Consider the following 25,292-nt stretch of genomic DNA (forward strand, 5'->3'; position numbering starts at 1 on the left):
AGGAGGTTAGATGAACACCTTGCTGGGGTCATTTGACCCCAGTACTCTTTCCTGCCATGGCAGGGGGTTGGACTAGATGATCTACTCAGGTCCCTTCCAATCCTAGAAACTATGGGTTGACAGAAATGGGTGGCAGCTATCAAAGATAAATATGTATACTTACACATATGCACACTAGCATATAGATACTGCTTATATACATATATATTCTACTACTTTGTGTCTGTGTATATGTATAGCTGTATGTCCATCCATCCGTGCACACGCAACTTATATACTGCTTTATATATTGATAACAATGCAATATGTAGTGGAATGCTGAACAAATGAGCTCCAACCAACCACTTCAAAAGGGAACAAGGAGATGCCATTAACGGTGCAGACAGAAGTGCAGCTCCCAGCTGTAACTCAGAACATTTTCTGCAAAGCATTCTGAGTTACAATGTTACCCCAGACAAAACAGAAGTTCACTGCTGGTTCTAGGGAGAAGGAGACTTTAGGTGCAGGCTGGAAACCTACACCCAGGTTCCCACAGCAATGGCCACAGCTCTCTGCCAGTGCCGGCTGTTTTCAGAATGGGAGTGGGGGAAGGCAACGGAGGGAGCTCATTCTTGGGGCTCCCCAGCTGGTGCTGAAGGGGGGGGGGCATGAATAAGAGTCCCCTCCCCTTAAAGGGAACTGCAGTACACCCGCCCCACCCTCCAGGGGTACTGAAAAACACCATGCCGAACTTCCTCTGCTCCCTTTCCCCCCTCCCATTCTGCAAACAGCAACAAACTGGGAGCTCCGCAGACACAAATTACAGAAGTCACTATATTTTTAAATGTCTTCATCTGATACCTCATGCAATGAGGGGTCAGATTTTCTCCCAACTGGACATTTTTTAAGCTGTCTACAGTTGTGCACTTGTGTTTGGTCATAGCTGTAAGCTGCTTTCTGTGGCCAGATCAGACAAAAACTGTCACTTCTGTCTAAGCCCTAGGAGAGGGCCTCAGCTGTTGCACTGAATCTGTCACCTCTGTGAGCTCCTTTAGAGATACAAAGGAGTCAAATAACCATAAATTTAACCTTGAAATAGGAATACAATTGCAACAGTTTTGCTACCTTAATACCTCCCTACCCCACAGTGATAGAGCAGCTTCATCATGCAGTCACAGACGGACTGCACATCTGTATAACAGCATTCTGCTTCACATGCACATATTCTGTGGATAAGACCTACAGAGTGATATGCCACCTGCTGCTACTCCTGTATTCTCAGATAGTGAATGCTTGAAAGGCCTCAATTCATGCAACGGCAGTCAAGGACACTGGAAAATCTCTTTTGTAAGAGTGGTCCATAGTGACCGTTCACAATCTAAGTAACTGCTACAAGCTGTTCTTAGGGTTATCCCTGAAGGGTGTTCACGAGGTTTAAATGAAGAGGCGGGGAATGAAGAAAGCCAAAATAACACAACAGGTGGCCTCCTGATCCATGATAAGCTTCTTCAGCCATTGTCCCTAATGTTCTGCATAACTACCAGTTTGCATTTGAATGCTGTTCACGGATGTAATGATGAAATCTTTGAATAGTAGTCTAGGGTCCTGCTACCTAAAATGTGACCTTTTCCCCAATGTCTTTCTGAAGATGTTAACATCTAAGTGCTTTTGCTGCTCCTACTTTAATTGATAGCATCACTCTCTCCTGTAAAGCTTATTTCCATTAGTGTTCTAGGGCTAAAGTCAGTTTGCCAGTTTCAGGGCTCAGTACAAATCGTGTTTTAATTTTGTGTTCAGCCAAAAATGCACCAACTTTTCTGGCAGGATGGAGGGGGAAGAAGAAGGGGACATCACATTTCTGTCTGAAAATGTGGTGCCTATCATGCCAAGATGGTTCATTCCTACTATTTTGTTTAGTTTATTGTATGCAGCAGATCAGGTGTCAGCAACCACCCAGCATGCGTGCTGAGCATGGCACGTGAGACCATTTTGCTCAGCACACCACGGCCAGCCATGGCTCTGGGTGCCTGCTCCCAGCAGGGCTTGTAGTGTCCCAGCTGCTTGCTGGGAGCAGCCTGGGCTCCAGGCTGGCAGCAGCTACCCAGAGCCAGGGCCACCTGCAGCCAGGAGGCTGCAAACAGCTGTGCTGGTCTCTGGAGCCCCAGTATGAACTCTGTACCTGTGTGTGCATGCACACCTTGGAGCAGGCAGTGGGGGAGACACTCGAGGCAGTGCAACCCTGGTTTCTCCCACACTCCTGGCACAGAGCTGGTGACTGGGCTCCAGAGCCTGGTGCAGCTGTTTGTAGCCAGCCTAGGTTCTGTGCAGCTACAGCAGCAGCAGGCAGGCTTCAAACAGCTGCGCCGAGCTCCACAGCTCTAGCATCAGCTCCACGCGCGTGCAGTCGCCGCCAACATGAAGCCGATGCCACTGTCCCAGCTGCAGTCGGCCCCGGTTCTGGGTAGCTGCTGCCAGCCAGAAACCTAGGCTGCCCCCAGCAGGCATCTGGGATGTTGCAAGCCCTGCTGGAAGCAGCCCAGGCTCCAGCAGCTACCCAGGGCTGGGGTAGCTGCTGACAGCCACAGAGCCTGGGCTGGGGGGCAGGGGCTTTGGGTGGGAAGCAAGAGGCAGCAGGGCTGGGGGGCGCAGGGCATCCTGCCGTGTAACCCCCTGCCCTTACTTTGTTTTTCTGGCATACCGGCACTCCAGCACCTTCCAAGGTAGGCATTGTAGTGTTTTTCAGCATGCCGGCCAAAAAACGTTGCCTGCCCCTGCAGTAGATAGTCTTGTGCGAGTAGGGTATCAAACATACCCCCAAACAACCCTCCCCAAAATCCAGCCTAACGTTAAATTAGTGTAGTTTTTTCTTATGGTGCCTACAGACTTCAGAACTGCGTGGTTCATAGATTAATTTCATAGATTTCATAGACATTAGGGCTGGAAGGGACCTCAGGAGATCACCGAGTCCAGCCCCCTGCCCAAAGGGCAGGAAGTCAGCTGGGGTCATAGGAATGAAGCAGAGCCAGGGAACTAATCCCAATAAAAGGGGCCAAGTACAAAATCTAAGACGCTGCATTAAGCTTTCCTATAAAGGGACCCTGCTCTTCACTATGCCAAGTATTAACTACTCATACATCTACCCAGTTTCCATTTACTCGCTCGAAATAATATATTGCACAGAAATGTGTGCTACACACAGAAAAGTTTGTATACACAGAACCTCCAGAAAGTCATGGCTGCTGACAGAAGACCTACTGAATACCTACACTCAGGTGAAAAATAGCTCAAATTTGAATTTCTGCAGGAACTGAAAATGGGGAAATGTGACTTTGAGTCAGATTTAGAAAGACAGTATGTTCTCTATTCTGGCAAAAACTGCTTACTCTGGTTTATATAAAAATTGTTATAATGATTTGAAACCCAATTCACTGCTATTCCTGTAGAACAAAATAACACACACACATATTTATAGCTTAGAGTACAAGAGCTGCCAATACGGCACTGGTACCGTTTGGGGTCTATGTCGATTCCGTACCGTTCCTTGTTGGTAAAAGTGAGGTGCCAGTTCCAATAACCAAGCAGATTCAATAGCAGTCACATCTCTCATGTAGTACTTGGAGGTCTGTATGACCTCATTGTAGACTACCCTGAAAACACAGATGGGAAAAATTAAAGTAATTTTAAAAGCAATGAGTAAAATAGCTTGGATTACATAAACTTTCTACATCTTATTTATTTCACATAGGAAATGGTCTAGGTAGTATTTGCTGTCAGGGAAGAGAGCCCATTGTTTGTTATATGCCCTCTATGTATTCCCTCAAAGGCAGTCAGGGTACTGTATGGGGCAATAAGACAATTTCTAAAAATTCCAATGAAAAAATCTTAAGAAACCTACCAGGAAGAACAGATGAAATAACTTGTAACAAGGAAAAGGAGTGGTTAGTTTTCAGTTTGAAGTCAAGGAATGCTCGTGTAAAACATGTCCTAAGGATGATTTTAAGTATCATGAAGAGGGTACAAGTAAGAGACATGCTAAGGGGTGGACAAAAATCCAAAGTACACTAGCCTTTAAGCACAACTCACAACATAACCTGATAATAGAGCCCTAAGAGGTGGGTGGTATCTAGTTAGGAGAAAATTTAATGGAGGAGGGCTCTGCATGAAGCCTGGGCATATACCATCCAGAGCTTAGGGAACCAATCTGCTATGTCCTATGCAGCCCTGTAAAGAAACCATGCAAGTAAGTTATTTGTAAGACTGCCTCCCTATGGAGGTCATTTAACAAGCATCTACAAATCTGTACTGTGTTCCTTCACTCAGCCAACCCACAACTTCATCAGGGATGCTGGATGCAGGTACTATTCCAGTTAAGGAATTCATTGCACCCCCACCGTAAGCAGGAGTCTTAGACATGACAAACACTCCACCCACTGATTATTACTTTGCTTGTGTGAGAGAGAGAGAGAGAGAGAGAGACAGACAGACAGAGAGAGAGACACAGAGACAGAGACAGAGATGCTCACCTGCATCCCACATTTATTAAAATAGATCCTCCAGCCAGACAGCATTTTTGCAGCCTCATAATAGCACATTATTAACTCAATTAACCCTGTTTGCATTGGAAAGAGCAATTGTAATTTGAGCTCTTTACAACGTGTACTGAACAGCATTGCAATTAAAATATCTTATGACTGCTTTTTTTTTTTTTTTTTTTATCTCAGCATATACATGCAGGCAGCTTAAATACATAGTCATATAGTTTAAGATAATACATAGCCCACAACCATTCCCTGCTGGCTATTTAACATCCTCGTTTTTACTTTAAATACTTAAAATGGTACCTACTCTTGGGTATCAGAGCACTTTGTAATCTAATGTAGTTATCCTTCCAATACCCCTTTGAGTTAGGGGAGTATGTTATTTCTATTTTACAGGAGAAAAAAAACAGACACCGAAATAATAAGGGCTAGTTCCACAAAGGGACTGAGGTATGGATAATTGAATTCGAGTGAGCTAAAAAAGGTAGAGACTTACCACACAAGAGATGCTGTATAGCAGCTTGTTTACATGCCCATAGTTAGCCCACAGCAAGTGAGAGGAAAAGTGGGGCAGCTAATGAAACACAGCAAAGGTGCCCTGGCTTAGCTTTCCCTTGCTGTAGGATGACCGCACAACAGTTTTTCTATGGTAAGTCCCCATCCCCCATCAACTTCATATAATTTGATCATTTGTTCACACATACAGGCAGAGGCCAGGAGCTCCGCCCCACCCCATCACACCCACCTGTCTCCTAATCCCATCAGCATATGAAGTCCAGAGGCTCACATTTTGGCAACTTCTCTATTTGCCTAGATTTCTGTTTCTGTTACATTCAAAAATGCTTCAGTATTGAGAGAACAGTCAGTCAGTGACCCCATAAAATATACTGTCATTGGATAAAATATCTGCATGGCTTCTGAAACACAGATTGTAACCCAGGTATCCCCTGCTTCCAGGTCAGCATCTCCACCACTAGACCAGAGTCACACTTGCTCACGCTTTCCTTGCCTCTGGCTCAATGACTGTCACACCATGTGGAACAATTTCAACTGGCTCAGTTGAGAGTACCCCTCTTCCAGAACAACCCACTGACCAGTAATTAGGGCACTCTCCTACGAAATTGGTAAATGGGTTGGAATCCCCTTAGGCACGGAGTGGGGGACTGAACTTCAGGCTTAAACAACTAGACTACTGTGCAGAAAGGGAAACCACTATCACCTAAGGCAGCTTTTAAAATAAACAAATAAATGACAACCACCCCTTGGATTTTGATAATAATAGTTAAAATGCCCAACTCAAACAAAATTCACATCTTTGAATTTCAAGTAGATTATGGCTCCTTCATCCAGCCCACAAGACTTGAAGTCAGACACACCTCTCTTCCACATTTCCTATTACCTACTTTAGGCAACTACTCACTATGCTCTGAAAATACCATTTTGAAGTGCTTTAGTCTCCCCATGCATTACAAGCATCCACACCTGAGGACAAGAGGGCGATCCAGACTGACCTTGACAGGCTCAGCAAATGGGCGGACGAGAACCTGATGGTGTTTAACACCAAAAAATGCAAGGTTCTCCACCTTGGGAAAAAAGCCTGCAGCATCCTTATAGGCTCGGCAGTGCTACGCTGGCTAGCACTATGAACAAAAGGAACTTGGGGGTCATGATTGACCACAACATGAACATGAGCCTTCAATGTGATGTTGCAGCTAGTAAAGCGAGCAAAACGCTGGCTTGCATCCATAGATGCTTCTCAAGCAAATCCCAGGACATTATTCTCCCACGGTACTCGATCTTGGTGAGGCCGCAGCTGGAGTACTGCATCCAGTTTTGGGCTCCACAATTCAAAAAGGATGCGGAGAAGCTTGACAAAGTGTAGAGGAGAGCCACACGCATGATCAAGGGTCAGGAAAGCAGACCTTACGATGAGAAGCTGAGAGCCATGGGACGCTTTAGCCTGGAAAACCACAGGCTCGGGGTGATCTGGTGGCCACCTATAAGTTTACCAGGGGTGCTCACCAGGATCTGTGGGAACATCTGTTCACCAGAGGGCCCCAAGGGATGACAAGGTCGAATGGTCACAAACACCTCCATGGCCATTTCAGGCTGGACATAAGAAAGAACTTCTTTACTGTTCGAGCCCCCAAGGTCTGGAATAGACTGCCACCAGAAGTGGTTCAAGCACCTACTTTGAACACCTTCAAGAGACAATTGGATGTTTATCTTGCTAGGATCCTATGATCCCTGCTGACTTCCTGCCCCTGGGGCAGGAGGCTGGACTCGATGATCTTCTGAGGTCCCTTCCAGCCCTCATGTCTATGAAATTTATAAAACTCAGGGCTGTGGATTTCACCGTGGGAATGCATACCTAAAAGTAAAACACTACAACACCTAAGTTACTTTGTGGCTCTAACCTGAAGTGGCTTATCCAAGGTTGTAGCAGGCGCCTATAGAGCACAAAGGCTGCTCCAATGCAATTAATCTAGTCTGCTGGAGTGTGTCAATTGCCACAACCCTCCTCTGTCTTGTGTATCAGTATCCCAGCACTTAAAAGAGGTGGAAGGGGCGCTTGAACTAATGGTCATTAAGCAAGCTTTAGGTCAAGCACCCCTGCCACCATTTTTAAACATGGGTATGTTTAAACAGGAGACGCAGCAGCACTTAATTACAGCTGCTCTCAGAGCCACTTTAATTAAAGCACCACACCCTCCACCACTGGTGGCCAGAGAGAGTGCAGAGAATTACTTTTGAGTCTGCCAAGTCCTCATCCTGCCCTTTCTTCAGGATTTTCCTCTAAATCACCGATTCTCAACCAGGGTGCCATAGCACCCTGGGGTGTCTTGAGAACTCTTCCAGGGTGCTGCAGGGTGCCACACCAAGTTAGCACTGTTAGTCTGCAAACAAGATTCACAAGAAAAACACATAAATTTAAAATAGAAATCCGCAGTTGTGGTCCAAGTTCTTAGCAACAGAAACACTGTTCTATTGTTTTCCTGTAGTTAAAAAAAAAAAGAGTAAAAACTAAGAGCTGGTATTTTCCAAGGGGTACTGTGAGTCTATCCAGGGTGTCTCAAGTTTCCAAAAAGGTTGAAAACCACTATTCTAAATCCTCCCTTCTTTCTTACTGCTTGATTTGTCCCACTCACCACTGCATGACTTTTTTAGGCTGTTCCGTATCATATGCTTGAAGAAGTCTTCCACTTATCTTCCAAGCACTCTCTATTTTTACTATTTCAAATCTCTTCAGAGAACCCTCTATAGTAAGCGATGATATTGTTAAAAATGGCCCCAGCATAGTCAACAGTTCTGCACTCAGTCTGCTAACTTTCATGGCAAATATAAATCTGTATTTCACTCTTGCTAGCCCCAAAGAATTGGCACAGTTGGGACTGAACAAGTTGGAGTTTATTCCAGTTTGTGCATTAATAGAATTAATCACTAGTTTAATTGTTCCTCTTGTGCACATTTTGTGTATGGGTGTCACAACTTTGACCCAGGGATTCAAAGGTGTACTCATTAGCATCATTTGGCCTTTAAAATATTTATTGTTCATGATGATGCATGATTCCAAACATCTCATTCGATTCCAAGAGCCAAAGTGGAATTTGCCAAGCAAATAGGAAGGAGAGTTTCATTTGTTAATCAAGTACTTTTCAGGAAAAAAATCACTGACACACAAACATACATACAGACACAGCACCCAAGCAGACCTGAACTAGAAGCACACTTTAAATCAACTTGTTTCTGTTTACCTTGATATGGACAGTCCTACCTTTACCTGAAACCTTCTCTCATCTGTTCTGAATTAGAAACTTACTGAAGCAAGGACAGCAAGCTATGTATATTTACTCCATTGTTTCATAGTAGCAAGGGTCAGGAGGGACCTGAACAGATCATCTAGCCTGACTCCCTGCCACAGGCAGCAATGATTACTGGGTTCACAAGACCCCGGACAGGTGATCATCCAACCTCCTCTTGAATTTGCCCAAGGTAGGGGCGAGGACCACATCCCTGGGAAGTTGGTTCCAGATTTTGGGCACCCTAACTGTAAAAAATTGCCTTCTGATCTGTAACCTAAACCTATTCTCCATCAGCTTATTACCATTGTTCCTTATCACCCCACGTGGTGCTGGGGAGAAAAGGGCTCTACCTATTTGCTGTTGATCTCCCCTGATGAGTTTGTAGGCAACCACCAGGTCCCCCCTCAGCCTCCTCTTGCTGAGGCTGAACAGGTTCAGGTCCCTCAGTCTCTCCTCATAAGGTCTGTCCTGTTGCCCTCTCACCAAGCAGGTGGCCCTCCTCTGAACCCTCTCCAGGCTGGCCACATCCCTCTTGAAGTGTGGCGCCCAGTATTGGACACAGTACTCCAAATGCGACCTAACCAAAGTCGCACAGAGGGGGAGTATCACCTCTCTGGACTGGCTTGAGATGCATCTTTAGATGTATGACAAGATATGGCTGGCCTTGCTGGCTGCAATCTGGCATTGCCAGCTCATGTTCATCTTGGAGTCAATTGTAAATAGTTAATAAAAATAACTATCTTCTCCTACATTGTTCAGCTAGGCATTTTGAGGACAGCTTTGTAAATCTCCATATCATCCCCCCCACATCAATAAACTAAGATCATAGTCATAGTGGATGGAGGCAGTTCTCCACAGAGATACCCCGACATGGTGGTAAGTTGTTTTCAGCAAAAAAATCTCTATTCTGGTGCCTGGTAGAAGGGGTACCCGATTACCCATTTATCTCATCACCCCAATACTTTCCTTTTTTTTTTTTTTTTAAACTGATTTTTTTTAAATGCAGCACAAAACACTCATAAATATATCTATCTATCTATCTCAGCCATACATGTCAACCCAAGCTATGTGCATGTCCACCACAATACTTTCTGGTCTGATATGGATGTCTTTTTTCTATATGCTCCCCACCAATCACTTTTGTTTGAGCAGTCTATATAGTGCAAAGGAAGTTTCCCTTGAGCTACTATTCTGGGAACTAGGAACTCCCAGATATATTGATACACTGATCTAGAATCAGTGTCACTAATCAGAATGTCTTGATACCTGGAGCTAAGTGACAGCAACTCCAACTTACCAGCGAGGAGGTTTCTCTGCATACAGCACTGAGGTGGGATGAATGTGCAGTTCATGGTCATCACGGATGGTCCTTGAAGACAGAACAATGTTTCAGACTTAGCTATCACAAATGTCAACTTAACACTTGCATATTAGCATTCTTCCATCCCCAGTAAGAATGCTAATAAATTTAAGCAATGAAAGAGCTAGAACAAGTTAATGAAGTCAGACTTAATGCAACAGCTGTTCAGATGGAGACTGTGCTTCAATTCTGGCCCAAGCCACAAATGAAAGAACTGGGAGTTTACAATCTTATACTAAATGGATTTTTGTTCACATCAGAAGAACAAAGGCCTTAAAGGCTTTAAGGTGAGCTGAAGATGTCATTGCTGTGCACACTGGTCCAAGCTAATTAGTAGTTACTGCTAATAAGCCCTTATCAAGATTGCTAACCGTAAGTATTCAGTCAACAAAAGAAGAGATAAACAAGAAACATTTAGAAACTGTTACAAGCCTTCTAAGATTGTTTAACAAATGGACCAAGAGTTCTCTCAGGAGTCATATGTGTTTCAAGAAGTACCTGTTCGTTGTCTATACATATTTATCATCATTTCAAAACAGCATGTTAAAAAATAAGTTAGTTCCAAAAAAATAATGAACCTATTTACCTATAAGCTCCTGTGGAGTGGAATTTGGCTGCATTAGCAAAGAATCCAGAAACTATACATCTCAAAACGGGATCTGGGTCACCTAAAGAAGAGAATCAGTAAGTCTCTCTCTAAAGTGTGTCTGATAAACTGAGATACTGCCATGAGAAATAACAGCCCACACAGCACTCTTTCATTCAAAGCGACTTCCAGATCATGGATGAACTTTGCTTTGATAGGAAAGACTGTTTAGTGCCTTAAGAGAAGAGACTGGTATCTTCACCCCAGCTCAGATTTCACAGTTTATCAAATCACTAAGTAAAACCACAGAGGTGTCCTAGAGATAATATAATTATATACACAGCGTTGCAGGATTTTGCAGCCCTGGGCTGGGCTGGGCTGGGCTGTCTGCTCCAGAGAGCAGGGCCGGTCCTGCCCCTCTGCTCCCTAGCTGGAGCAGTGAGGGCTGGCTCACTGTGTCCCACCATCCCCACCTCAGGAAACCCTAGCCCCGGCCCCAACCCCAGGGTCTGGGACCAGGGAGGGGGGTTAAACTTCTCTTCCCCTGAGTACAGAGCACCCTGCCCTGCTAAACTTACTGCTAGCTGCAACTGTGGACTACAAATCCCAGAGGCACCTGGAAGCAGGAAGAGGAAGTGATGAGCAACCTTGCAGAGTCCTGCTACTGTGTCATGAGCAACCCTGCAGAGTCCTGCTACTGTGATTGCGGACTGCAAATCCCAGAGACCTCAGGGGCAGCAGAAAGAGGAAGTGAACATACAGCCCATCCTGGCTGTGTGCCAGAGTCATGCTCTAGCACCCCGGCTTCTGGCTTGAGCCACTGCAGGCATGTAGCTGCATTTCCTGAATCGAAAGGAATGTCTGTTCACTTTCTTACCGGTTCAATCTTTGCAGCTTAGACTAACCTGCAAACACTGAATCAATTCAGCCTCGGGCTTTTTAACTGTCTGTACTTAACCCTAATGATAAAAATAGACTTAAGTGCTGGTGTTGAACAAACAATTGTTAAATTCCAGCACTGTTATACATATGTTTAAGTCACTAAGACAAAGTATTTATTGACGTACAATAAGATCAGAAAATAGATCAACAAGCTGGGGACTCACTCCACACTAGTCACAAGGCAAATCTATGGGTAAGAAATGAATAAAGCCTCATTGCATTGCTCCTACCTTCGCTGGACTTCTTCGGTACTTTAAATTTGACAAGAAGCTTTTTCAGCTGCTCTCTCACAATTGTTGCTCTGACAAGCCCTTTGTAGTTTAGAAAGTGCTCCTGACACCACTGAGAACTCTTGCTGTGCTGTATAGCAACAATACAAGAACAATTCAAAAAAATACTACAAAAGGCTTCCATACTCAACAGAGCAATCGAGTTGTTTTCCAAGTAGTGTTTTCTTGATAGTTATCAAATTATGGGCAAACAGTGTAACTATGACCTGCCAGACTGCACAGCATACTTTAATTAGCTTGCAAATGACTTCCAGTTCCATAAACACCTATTTTCTACTCTAGGCTTGAGTCATTGCTTCCAGGATAAGAAAGGACAATATCCAAGTGCTTTATCTCCATGTGGACTAGCTTGGGTCAGTATTTTTCTACCCTAAAACATAAGATGACACTTCTGTACTTTATTTTTAAGTGTTTGTCTAGATACAGAAGTATTACAAAAAAGCTATTTCTGAAGATCTCCATGCTGTCATACACTTATTCCAGGTATAACAGTGTCCACAGAGATTATTATTCTGAAATAGGTACTGCACTTTAAATTCATACTTTATCTTATAAAGTATATAAAATCATAACAGGCACAAATATAATTCTTTGAAGAGGCTTCTAAAACCTGATCTACCCAGTGCTTTTTTATTTGTATACAACCACCTCATTTGGGGTGTGACTGAAGGGGGAGTTATTTTTTAAACCTGAAACATTTCTACCACTCTAACTCCTAATGCAGATGCAGTTATATCCTTATAAAAGTTACCATGTATTATTACAGCTTATTCCCCTTCCGATACAGCACAACTTAAGTCATAAAATTTATCTGTGTAGAGAAGGCCTAAGATTTCAACTAAACCTCATTGCTCACCAAGTACCCTAACATCACTAACAAGATATGAAGATTAACAAGTTGGGTTTTCAAAAGGAGCCTAAGGCAGTCAGATACCTAGCTTCCAATGAAACTCAAATCTGTCAGAAAATAAAGCCGAACAAGCATTTCAATGCATTTCAGTACCTAATTTCCTTAGGCTTCTTTGCAAATCCCAGCCTAAATGAAGATGTGGGTAACTTCAGATAGGGTCCTGTACAACATCAAACTATGGGATTCATTTGTCTTGTCAGCTCAGTGGAATTATGGGAACATCTGTGACAGAAGTAACCATAAGTTAATTCAAAAGTGTTAGATAACTGGATGGTCTATAAGCCCTTAAGAGTCTCAGTTTTGAGCATCTAGAATCGTAACCGCTGAAACCCACCCTATTCCCCCACTGTGAATTCACATACACCATAAATTGCTTACTTTAATAAAAGCTTCATAAACATTTAGCATAGTGAGATGATCGCCTTCTTCCACAGCAAATTTTCTGTGTTGCCTTGTCTGGAAGGGATGAGGGGAAAAGAAGAGAAATGCATTTTCATACACAGGTTTGCAATGGTTAGTTCTAATAACTTTGGTTCTTATTATCTTCAGTATGTTAATGCTATACATATATTATAACTCCCCTCTAGCTGACAAATTCATAGTTTCATAGTTTCAAAAGTCAGAAGGGACCTGAGTAGATCATCTAGTCAGAACCCCTGCCATGGCAGGAAAGAGTACTGGGGTCAAACGACCCCAGCAAGGTGTACATGCAGCCTCCTCCTAAAGACCCCCCAGGGTAGGAGCCAGCACCATTTCTCTTGGAAGTTGGTTCCAGATCCTAGCTGCCTTGACTGTGAAGTAGCGCCTCCTGATGTCTAGCCTAAACCTACCCTCTGCCAGCTTGTGACCGTTATTCCTGGTCACTCCTGGTAGTGCTCGGGGGAACAGGGACTTCTCCAGTGCCTGCTGATCTCCCCTGACTAGTCTGCAACAGGCCATTAGATCCCCCCTCAGCCGTCTCTTGTGGAAGCTGAACAGGTTCGGGTCCTGTAGCCTCTCCTCATAAGGCCTGCCCTGCTGCCCCCTGATCATGGGAGTGGCCTTGCTCTGGACCCTCTCCATGTTATCCACATCCCTCCTGAAGTGTGGCACCCAGAACTGGACGCAGTACTCCAGCTGCGGCCTGACCAGTGCCTCAGTGAGGGATTAAAATATTTTACTATTCAACATATACTTAAGGAAAACCTATAAAAAAACTGAATAAAAGAAATGAGGTATTTTCACCAGTAGACTCAACTGCATTTCTGCCTATAAATTAACTTTTTTTTATTGAATACTTTTGTACTCTGAAAATAAAATTTACCTTTTTCCTCTACTTTAATCTTGGCAAGAAGATCAAAATAAACAAGGTCTTCCTATCTATTCACTGTGAAACTGGCTTATACTAGCTTCTGAGGACTCGTACTCAGCTTCCCCGTTTTTTGCATTATTAACCATACAGGCAAGAACAAAACCATTTTATTCAGGTATATCAAACTTTGTAACTCCCTAGTGAATTATTAACACGAGTTGGCAGAAATTCCAAGATACGGAATAAGCAAGAAAAGTCATGAAATTGAACTTACAGCTTGTGCTTTTTGGTTTGGAGGGAGCACAAACACATTCTGAATCTGCATCATGGCAGCAATACTCAAGATTTCCTGGGAGCAGCCAAAATTTCCTGAAGCATAAGTTACAGGGAAAAATATAAGAACAAAATATAAGAAAGAGTTCTTACATCCAATCTCACACACAAATGATACAATGGAAAAGACAAAGGATTTATTTTTAGACATTTTATGAAAAAAACAATACTTTCAAGAGAAATGAAAAATATAGTTATTTCACTACAAAGCACTGTTGGTAAAATGCCTCCCTCTCTCAACATCTGATTATTAGAAGAGAATCACTCAGTTCTCTGCCGAAGAAACCACATACACCCAGCTCTGATATATCTATCTACTTCCATATTACACAAATGGACAAAACATCAATGGCTAAAATATGCTTATTAGATTTTCATTTGTATTTATACTAGAGTACAGAATATATATCATTTCAACATACTCTATGAAAAAAGGTGCCTTTTACGCATTTAGTGCTAAAGGGGTACATCTACACAAGACGCTTAATGCACAGTAGACTACCTCTACTGCACACAAGTGCATCATAGCAAAAGCCATGCTAATGTGCAGTACATTAATCTATTGTGCATTAAGCATCACAAAAAGACTGTGCACATTTGCTACTACGCATTAGCACTGGCTACTGTGCATTTATGTAGTACTTCATGTTAGAGGTACTAAACTTAATGTGCAGTAGCAAAGATGCATTAATAAACGTGTAGGTACATCCAGTATAAGTTTTTTTGAAAAGTCACTAGTTAAAGGTTTGGTTCTCTTTTCTTCTTTTAAAAGAAAACTTGACAAGTTATGGTACCTCTGCCAGTTATTACACAGTATGTCCTCCTACAGTAGATGGTATGCGTGGGTTGTACAAAAGTTTCTTATGCTTAATATTTCTGTCAATATACCTCCTTAAGCAGTATATACCAAAGTATTTACCAGTCTTGAAAGACTTATACTAATAGAACCAGCCCACAATGAATGAAGTTAAGAATGCATATAACTTTTCAGGATTGGCTGTTCTACTATACTGCCAAATCCTACAGTTTAGTATCTGGATATTAAATATTATTATTATTTCCCAAGAGGTTTCCCAAAAATTCTACAAAAACTGTGCACTTACACAGAACCTATCCTAAAAATTCTCTTCCACTGGCATAGACAACACTTTACAATCAAACACTTACCTTATCAAACAGACTGGTGTAATACTAAAGGGTCAACAGAATAAGCAGGCCAAGTTCTGATAAAAGAGTTTGAAAATTGTAGTCTAACAGGAAGGAATGCTATAGAATTCATTGACTATCAGACTTTCCCCTGCCCCCAATCTCTTCAATATAAATCAAGCCAAACTAGGCAGCAGTGTGTTTCAGAGACTACGCAGGTAATCTAATACAGGACTAAGTGATATTGCCTCTGGGTAGAATGTGCCTCATGATCAACCCACAACCAACAACAGAAATGTACCCACCTGATTCCAGCAGCATCTTTGCAAACATAGGGTTCAAAGGAAACTCTGCTATTCTCATACCAAGAGGTTCTGTTAGACGACAGTGTTTATCCAAACCTGCAGAATTGTAATGATACAGAAAACAGGCAAAAGTAGCAGAGTATATTATCAAAATTGCTAAATATTTATTATGGAAAAAACATTTTGTGCAAACAAAATGCACAAAAAACAAGTTCAACTAATAATTATCAAACTGGGAACTTGGAAACTTAGACACTCTTCCTTGCTCCCATTTAGTATCTGCTGAGCCAGTATTTTTTTTTAAGCAAACATATATCTGAATCCTCTCCTGTTCACAGACACAACAGCTCCTTGATCCATAACCAAATTCGACCGGCACCTATAGCAATTCAGAAACTATTCAGCCAGTGGTTACAGGGATCAAACTCTTCCACACATTTTGCCAGACAACCTTTTGAAAGCCTTTAACCCTGCAAATTGAAACCTTGTAAAATTTCTACCTATTCTTGAAGGAATTTCCTCAACTTTTTTTTTTAGGGAAAAAAGTGCACTGTTGAGAAAAGAAGCATGGGCAAGATGAGCAGACGGAGAAGGTCTGAGGTGACAGAGCACCATTTTTCTGAGTCATCTCTCACTGACTCACTGACAAAAAATTAAATGTAATACTATCATTGCTACAGTATCTACACCAGGTAGGCAACCTGCAATCTCACATACCAGTCATTACTCAGCAGCTACATTCCAACTCCAAAATTGTTACTGTGTGTGATCACATACAGGATAGAAAGATAATAGTTTGATTTTCAATTCCAAAGTTATTACTAAGCACTCTCAGTGTGTTAGGGATCTTCTGCAGAAGAATGGCTGCTTACTTACAAAAAGACTCAGTGCGTATCCGACAAGAAAAACTAAATTTGGAGTCCTATACATTCTCTTTAGAACTCCATGTTGTAAACATTTCCTGGAAGAAATGTCTTTGGAAAAAAGATTTGAGTGGAAAGGGTTCTAAGGGTAAGGGACACCACAGAAAAAGAACACATCGTTTGAGAAAGCTACATAAAAGACAGCTGGGAAAGGAGAAGAGGAAAGACTGCAAAACGAGGAACATTAAGTGAAGATGAAGATTAAAAGCCTGAGGTAGAATAAAGCAGGACGGTCCCTCAAAGGGTGATGAGGATAGCAGAAAAAAGTGGAGTATGGGATTTTTGCCCAGTCTACACTGGGGAAATAACTGTGGTTTAGTGTGAAGAATAAAAATGGCTGTGGCCTACCAGTTGTATAGCATATTTTATAACAACACAGACCAGACAGAGCTATAACGTGGCTGTGACAGTCAACTTTCACAAACGTGATAAATACGGTTCCTTAAGCAATATGGGCAATGGGCAACATTTCCAAGAGGATCTTGGGAATTTCTGTGCCTAGCTCCATTAAGCATTTTTCAAAACTGCTCTGAGCATTAGCAGAAGCATTCAGAACACATGTGGGAAATGGGAGACAGAAATAAGCAATCAGACTCTAGATAGACAAGGTTTTATAATTTGAGAGAGAAAAACTAATAGATTTTGGAGATGCCGAAGATCACAAAGCAAGAGGTTTCAGTAAAAGGTATACTGCATGACGTAGGAAGAGTGAATCTGTAAACCTGAGTAACAGAGTGGGACAAGATGGTATGCAACACAAAAAGCAAGGATGGATAAGTAGGGAAACAAAGAACCATGAAGAAACTTGAAGATGTCATACACTGGGGGAATTTTTTTTTACCTTATCTTAATATTTTATTGTTTCTCTAATTTTTTGTCTTTTATTGTACTCTGAGCCTTTTTGGCAAGGGAAGCAATTAATAAATGCAAATAATGCCAGGATGAAAAAAGCATTTATCTCCTCACATATTTGTCAGCAAAGAAAAATCATAAAATGAAGTGAAATAGAGAACAATGAGTTGTTCAGTCCCCAATACTAACAACACATTTTAAAACTGTAAATACCTTTATCAGCAATCTAAACTTCATTTAACATTAAATTATCTGCCCTTTACTGGCAGTGGCAAGTCAATCTACACAAGAATTTCTGGTAAAACCAGATCGGATGAGTGTTTCACAAAATGTCAAAATGTATTTTCTTCTAAGGGAAAACCTGCAGGATTGTTCATACAGGTAGTCACTCTGGAACTGAAAATGTTATAGTGAATTTTAAACACAAAACACCAGGAAATTCAAAAGTTATACTAAACTTAACTATTACTTTGCCACTCTCTTCGTAAGATATCTAGGTCCTACTGTAATTAATTCCTTTGCTCAGCTGTAACTTTAACTACATACTTACCAAACATGTCTCTCACTTTTAAATTCATATGATTTTATCAGTTTAACTGCAACAGACAAACACACTCTTCTAAACTAAGTAATAGTGGCAGCTGCTCTATTCTGCTGAAAGACTGCAGGTGGCAAACAGGAATTTTTTCTGCACCTCTCTTGGAATCTGCCCCAAAGCACAGGGTTTTCTGCCAGAACAGCAAGGCAGTGAACTAAACCTGTCCGTCTCCCTAAGGTGCTTTAGTTGCATATTTACAATTGCATTACATGAGCCAACCTCATAGCACTGGTTCCAGGCTCAAAATGGCTGCTAAGAATCAACTTGCTCACAGAATGAAAAATCCCCTCTCCTTTTCTTAGTTAATGGCTAAGAACTAAGAATTCTAACAAAAAAATGTTTTCCAAAAGTAACCAAGGATAAGTGACTAAAGAATTAGTTTACGGTTTCTAAATTTCACACCCTTCAAAAGAATGACAAACCATTTAACAAGCATGTTAAATCTTGGGAAAATTACAGGTTTCTGGTACTTGTACAGCATAACACAAAATGAAAGACACGTCCAATGCATCAATTAAGAACTTCAGTGCAAGGTAATTTATTCATATGAATAAATGCATATTTAAGTGCCTATTTTTAGGCTCTGATCAACTTAGTTTCCGGAAACTATTTTCTAATAAGCATTTTGTATGATTGCAGTAAACAGGAAGGGAAGACCTGCCACTGTGAGTCAGAGTAGTCCGCCTAGAACAGTATCCCATTTCTGACAATGATGAATAGGAGCTGCTTCAGAGGAAAAAAACTTCAAAAATTTTCTAGAGCATTCAGTTGTTTCATAATGGCTCCTTTCCAAGGCACGTTCATTAAAAGCTAGTTTAAAAGTCTATGGAAAAATTGGGGAATTGTGGCCTCAACAATTTCACGGTCTGATGGCTGGGGAACTGGATCAGTGGACGGACCCAGAGAGTGACAGTTGATGGAACGAAATCAACGTGGTGCATGGTAACCAGTGGCATCCCTCAGGGCTCCGTTCTCGGACCTGTACTCTTCAATGCATTTATAAACTATCTGGATTCTGGTGTTAGACGTGGACTGGTTAAGTTCACTGACGACACCAAGCCACTGGGAGCAGCTATGAGGAATAGGTCACCCTAGAGCACAGGCTGGCAATCCAGGCCGACCACAACAGGCTTACAAGGTGGGCGGATCAAAACCTGATGGCATTCAACAATGAAAAATGCAAGGTGCTCCACCATGAGAGGAAAAACCCACACCACACTTACAGGCTCAACAGTGCAACACTTGCTAGTAGGGCTGTGCAAAGCAGCACTGATCTGCTTCAACTTCTGTTTCAACAGAACAGTGTTTCGTTTTGAGTTTAGTTTCCTTTCGAAAAGCACTGTTCTGTTTTGTCAAAACAGTTTTGCTCTTTCAATGCTGTATCGACATTTCGCCTATAGGCTGTAATGGGGAAACATGAAACTGGAGGAGGAGCATCCTCCTGTACTCGCAGGCAGATCGGGGGCCCGCACCCCCAGAGGAGACTGGCAGAGACCCGCAGCCCTCTCAAGGGTGCAGGCAGGAGGCTGTCGCTGCCGCCTGGGACCGGCGCTGGGAGCTGAGCCTAGTGGAGAGAGGCAGCACACAGCCCTGTCACTGTGCTCCACTTATACCACAAGGCTCATTTTACGGGGCTGGGAGCCACTGGGCACTGAGCCTGGTGGAGGGAGGGCACTGGGCACTGCACCCCACCTCCCTCTACCGGGCTCAGCTCCCAACAGCTCACAGCCCCGTGGAACTCAGCCCGGTGGCAGGAGGCGGAGCATAGCACTGGCTCTGCCCCGCCTCCTGCCACGGGACTAAGCTCCACGGGGCTGGTGGAGCCAACTGGAATGCAGCCCAGTGGCAGGAGGCAGGCAGAGCTGGTGCTGTGCTCAGATTGGCTCCGCTAGCCTCACAGAGCACAGCCCACCAGTGGGAGGCAGGGAGAGCCAGGGTTTCATTCCCCCCCGGGGCTGAGCCACATGGGGCTGTGGACCCACTAAGAGCGCAGACCTGGCTCTCCCCTGCCTCCCACCACCTGGCTGCTGCTTCAAAACTTGAAATGTTTCAAAATTTTCAAAATGTTTTGAATAGCCTCATTTTGTTTTGAGGCTGTTTTGAAGCCCTTTGTTTTGTTTCAATCTCGCCATTTCGAGCTTGAAATGAGTCAAAACAAAACAGCCAGCAAAGCTTCACACAGCCCTACTCACTAGCACCATGACTGAAAGAGACCACATGATTGACCACAAGATGAACATGAGCCACCGCAGCCAGCAAAGCAAACAAAACTGTGGCTTGAATCTACTGATGCATCCCAAGCAAGACCCAGGAAGTCATCCTCCCACTTGACTCGGCCTTTGTGAGACCACAGCTGGAATACCGTTCTGGGCTCTGCAATTCAGAAAGGATGTGGAAAAGCTTGAGTCCAGAGGACAGCCACGCACATGATTAGAGGACAAGAGAGCAGGCCTTATGAGGACAGGCTAAGAGCCATGGGACTCTTCAGCCTGGAGAAGTGAAGGCTCAGGGGTGACGGTGGCAGCCTATAAGTACATAAGGGGTGGGCATCAGGAACTGGGAGAACGTCTCTTCACCAGGGCACCCCACGGGAAAACAAGGCACAATGGTCACAAACTCCTGGAAGACCATTTTAGGTTGGACACAAGGAAAAACTTCTTTACTGTCCGAGTTCCCAGGGCCTGGAATAGACTCTCACCAGAGGTAGTGCAAGCACCTACTCTGTATACTTTTAAAAAACACTTGGATGCCTATTTTGCTGGGATCATATGGTGACTTCCTGCCCCTTGGGCAGGAGGCTGGACCCGATGATCTTGCGAGGTCCCTTCCAGCCCTAACGTCTATGAAATATATCCTTTCTAAAACTTCTGGATGCTTAGGGGTTTTTTGTTGCTCGTTTCTGTTTAGAACAGAGGTAGGTAAAATAGGACCTGCAAGCCAGATCCAGTCCACCAAGGAATGTTATCCAGCCCATGGGATATTCCCTCACTACCACCTGGACCAGGCTTGGGGGCAGCCAGAGCCATGGCACAGGCAGCTGGTCCCACTGCCCCAGGCACACAGTGGGGCTGGGGCAATATGGCAGCCAGACTCTGCTTCCCAGCAGCCCTGAAAGCAGCAGCTCCTTCCAGCTGCTGCTACCAGAGTTTCCACCATCACTGGACCCAGCCCCACTGCCCAGGCACCTTGGCCTATCCATCTCACACACTGGACAGAGCAGGGTCTCCATGGAGACTGGCCCAGGACCCATGTAAGTAGGGCATGTTTGGCCAAGAAGATGGAATGGGTCTGTGGGCAGGCAGGGAGCAGTAGCTGGGAGTGGGATGGGTGGGCAGAGCCAGGACCAAGATCACAGGGTGGTAACAGATAAGCAATCTGCACCCTGCACAACAGATTGAGACTGGCCCAACCCAGGAGGGGGGCAGAGTATATATCCATGACCTGGACTCCCCTGCACCCACCCCAGCACAGGCACATGCAGGCACCCCAGTACAGTGTAGCTGCACAGCAGTTTAGCCTAGCAGTGCAGGACAGTCCTAACAGATCACAAATGAATTAGACTGCCCCACACTGCTGGGCTATGCTGCTCCACAGCCACACTGTACTGGGTCTGCCCAGATGTATCTGTGCTACAGTGTGGGCAGCAGGGGCCGGGTCACAGGCATATGCTCTACCCCCTTCCTGGGTTGGGCTGGCCATGATGTGCTATGCAGAGAGTGGATCGCAGATCTGCCCTGGGCCCCAGCCCCATGCTGTCACCACATACGATCCCAATCCCAGCCCAGCCTGGAATCTCATCCACCTGACTGAGCGCACCCTACCCATGGAGGCCACGTAGGGAGTTTTGGTGAGCTGTTGAGGGTGGAGGTTGCCGACCAAGAGCTCACCAAAACTCTGTAAGTGGCCCTCCAACCTAAATAATTTCCCTCCCTGATTTAGAATCATCTTAGAAACACATCAAGAGTGGAGCTCACTCTTAAGTGTTCTCTTTCCAAACAGTATTCTCTAAAAGATGCCAGATTAATACCTGTTTAAAGAACGGAAACATGGATTTTGACTTATTCCTCTGTAACGTTACTATAAAAACCTATGAAAATGTTTTTTATAGTAATTGCTTACCTCCTAAAGCATACAGCAATTCCAAAGCTTGCACCATTGATTGTGCAGGGGGTGGCTGTGAAATACAAAGAAAAACAACTTTTCAGATTATCACTGACATAGTAATTCTGTGAATTTTCACAATAAGGAATCTTATAGTTCTTTCCTCTCTCATAGGAAAGGAAAAACACCCCAGCAGCACCAGGTATAATCTTTCATTATCAATCCCATCCTTTCTGTACGCAGTACTTTCCATACCCTTTTGAATACAGAATGGAGGGAGAGTTATTACATCACCTCATCTCCTGAACTGTTACAGCATAATTGCTGTGATGCTTTCAAGACCCTATGAGCACATGAAATAAAACCAAACAAAAAACAAACTTGCACTGTCCAAGAGCTATTCCATAGGGAACTGGAACAATTTATTTTTAAACTGTCTTACTTTAAATGCTATTGTACTGGGTGGTGCATATCAATGGAAATATAACAATAGGAGACATTACAAAAATTGAATTTAATAATTGTTTGCTACAGCTAATAGAAATTAAGCCAAGTAATTTTTATTCTTCAGATTTCTTTTCCACAGCTTAAGTGCAAGGCAGCTATAACTGTACAATATTTGATTAATCCTGAGGATCTTCTTCTTTCTGAGTGGCTGTTTTTATAACAGCTATTCTTGATGAGAGTAAACTCTCAGGTCTTTCCTGTACAACAGGATAAAATAATGGAATTTCAGTAGAGCTGGAAAAGTAAGAAACAGCTAATACTGCTCACTAAAATGGATGTGGTCAGCCAGGACTCCTTCCAAAGTAGCAGAGCAACTACAGTGCATGGACCTCAGATTGTTTATAGAGCACTTGACTGTGATCCACAGGGAGAAAACAGGCATACACTACTGGATCATCTTTCTTGTTTCCCACTGCTTCTACAAGTGTCCAGGATCATTATTGCAAATAGGAGCCCAGATATTTGTAGATAACAGCAGGAAACAAGGAGGAGCCAGCCAAGTAAATATGCTAATACTGTAGCTGCCACAGAGATGTTACACAATTATAAACTGGGTACCAATTAGAAGATGATTAGTCTGTTAAGGGAGTCCACAGCCTGAAAAGCCTGACCACCCAAGAAGCAGATTTCTGAAAGGAATCCATGACTTACAGAGAGAAAGGGGAACCTGAGCACATTGTCAATTCCCAAAGCTTTCAACTGCAATATGACAGGTGACAGGTTACTCCGCTGCATTTCTGGAACAGTGGACTGTGGCAACTTCTCAAAGTCTTCCTCTGTGGGGGATGAAGTAAAAGCTCTTTGGAATCAAGTTTCAGAATCAAATACTCATTCTGAGCCAATGTATTTTCTTTGTATCCCATTTGATTTTCACATTGTTAAAGTCAGTGAAATGCTTTAGAGGTACTCCCTATACAAAAAATTACTCTAAGTCAATGTAAAAAGAACAATATTTAAACTATTTGACTTCTATTATTAATTAAAATAATATTGACTGGAGACCACACCCACCATCATTAACAAGCCACTTGTTATCAACATGGAGTGTTTTTAAATCATAAACTACTATAGCCAAAGTTCTATACAATGAAGGATGCAGGGCATATTATCATGATACCTGAACATTATCAAACATTACTAAATGAATTATACATAAGGCATCTGCCTAGTGGTATGCAAACCCCCATAGGGCACAAATGCTTTCCGGCTAAAATTAAATCAACAGCAGTCTGAACCTCAATGAGTATATTTTAAGACAGTTCCTGATGTGATGTTTGCAAAAAGAAACAGTAAAGCTAAATGCAAGTCACAAAACAGCAACTTCTCCTGTGCAATACATCACCTACCTGTGTAAAGCCTATAACATTTTCCAGAGCGGTTTCGGCCTGCACGTCCTGCTCTCTGATTAGCTGATGCCTTTGACACTGGAACAACTACAAGGCATTCAATGGCTGTTTTGGGATTATAGGCCCGAAGTTTCATAAAGCCACAGTCAATTACAGATGAGATCCCATGAATGGTAATGGATGTTTCAGCAATATTGGTGGCCACAATCACCTAAAGACACCAAAGGCAATCAAGTTATTTGAGTTCCAATTTCCATTCAAGTCTGCAGTCGCAGCCCTAGGCCTCAAATGGGAGTCACCTGAAATAATTCAGACGTATCATCTACAAAAAATATACAGGAAAGCACAGAAGTAATGCACAGGTGAAGCTGTTCACATGATATTAAAACAGGTATATAAACTACTATATTCTCCCCATAAACACCAAGAGAAACAGGTTATCTATACAAGAAAAAAATGAAACTAACTCTACATATACTAACTGCTATCAGATAGACAGAAAACCACAAAAAATTATTATAACTGAAGGAAATGTTAGAGAGAAATCGTCTTTACTTGTAACAATAATAAAAATGGAAACAGATAGCTGATCTCAAAGTAGATAATATCCATAGGAAGTTAAGATCTTGTCAATTTTTTTTTAAAGCAGCAAAAAAGTTATGGCAAAACCTAGAGAAGTATAATTTTATGTCATTTGAAACAGCAACATATTAAAAAATTCTTAAAGTTTGAGTCAGTGGTGTACTAAGGAGGCAAGAGAGGTAAATTTCCAATTCTCCAACATCCTCCAATAGGGAACGAGCAACTGTAATAATCAAATCCACAAAGAGACGAAAACAATGGTAACGCATCCCCTGCAACAAGGTGGATAAAAATCAATGACTTTTTAAGTTAAAAAATCAAATTTTCTCATTTAATCATATTTTTTATTAACATGCTTTTAAAAAAAATAAAGTTAGTTTTAATTTAAGATACGTTAAAGCTCAAAGAGATCATGGAATAGGGATTATAACTTCTAATTATATACTATTTGAAACACTATATTCACGTAAACTTTTTAGAAGTTTTATAAATAGGTCACAATAGGCCATGGACTATATCAGGGGCCCAATCTTATAGGGTTCCCAGAGGTTCCTCTATAAATTAGTAAAGACTAAAGAAAACCACTCTACCCAATGGGACTCAGCACTCAGCCTAGAAGATCCCATTAGTCATCTCAATGATGCTGAGTTTCAGTTCCCAAACTGTAGATTTGCGTCTTCAGAGATCACAGACAGACAAAGTTCTTTGGGTAGATGTGATATCTTTTATTAGACCTACTAAATAGTTAGCAAAATTGTTCTTGGCAACCTTTCAGGCACAAAGGCTCTTCTTCAGGCATAGGGAAAGTTAGTTGCCTCCAGAGATAACATCCTTATTAACAGGAGTATATGGAGATGAGAGATAACAGACCTAATTACTAGGCCTGTGCAAAACAGCTAG

The 25,292-nt window shown here is 42.7% G+C and overlaps 1 protein-coding gene across 3 annotated transcripts in view; it reads right to left on the bottom strand.

The window, feature by feature from the left end:
• Window positions 1-25,292, bottom strand: part of DHX35 (DEAH-box helicase 35) — a 53,387-nt gene that overhangs the window by 6,826 nt on the left and 21,269 nt on the right. For 2 of the 3 annotated variants that reach the window (XM_019539669.1, XM_019539672.1), the window contains 10 exons: window positions 23,811-24,021; window positions 23,116-23,240; window positions 21,976-22,030; window positions 15,484-15,579; window positions 13,974-14,068; window positions 12,787-12,864; window positions 11,439-11,568; window positions 10,267-10,348; window positions 9,618-9,689; window positions 3,488-3,626 (listed from right to left, as the gene is read on the bottom strand). In XM_019539669.1, coding sequence (XP_019395214.1) covers window positions 3,488-3,626; window positions 9,618-9,689; window positions 10,267-10,348; window positions 11,439-11,568; window positions 12,787-12,864; window positions 13,974-14,068; window positions 15,484-15,579; window positions 21,976-22,030; window positions 23,116-23,240; window positions 23,811-24,021 — 1,083 coding nt within the window. The remainder of the gene's footprint in view (window positions 1-3,487; window positions 3,627-9,617; window positions 9,690-10,266; window positions 10,349-11,438; window positions 11,569-12,786; window positions 12,865-13,973; window positions 14,069-15,483; window positions 15,580-21,975; window positions 22,031-23,115; window positions 23,241-23,810; window positions 24,022-25,292) is intronic. The other variant, XM_019539670.1, reaches the window with a different exon arrangement.

This window comes from Crocodylus porosus, unplaced genomic scaffold (genome assembly GCF_001723895.1).
Source record: "Crocodylus porosus isolate Cpor-Errol unplaced genomic scaffold, CroPor_comp1, whole genome shotgun sequence".
NCBI lineage: Eukaryota > Metazoa > Chordata > Crocodylia > Crocodylidae > Crocodylus > Crocodylus porosus.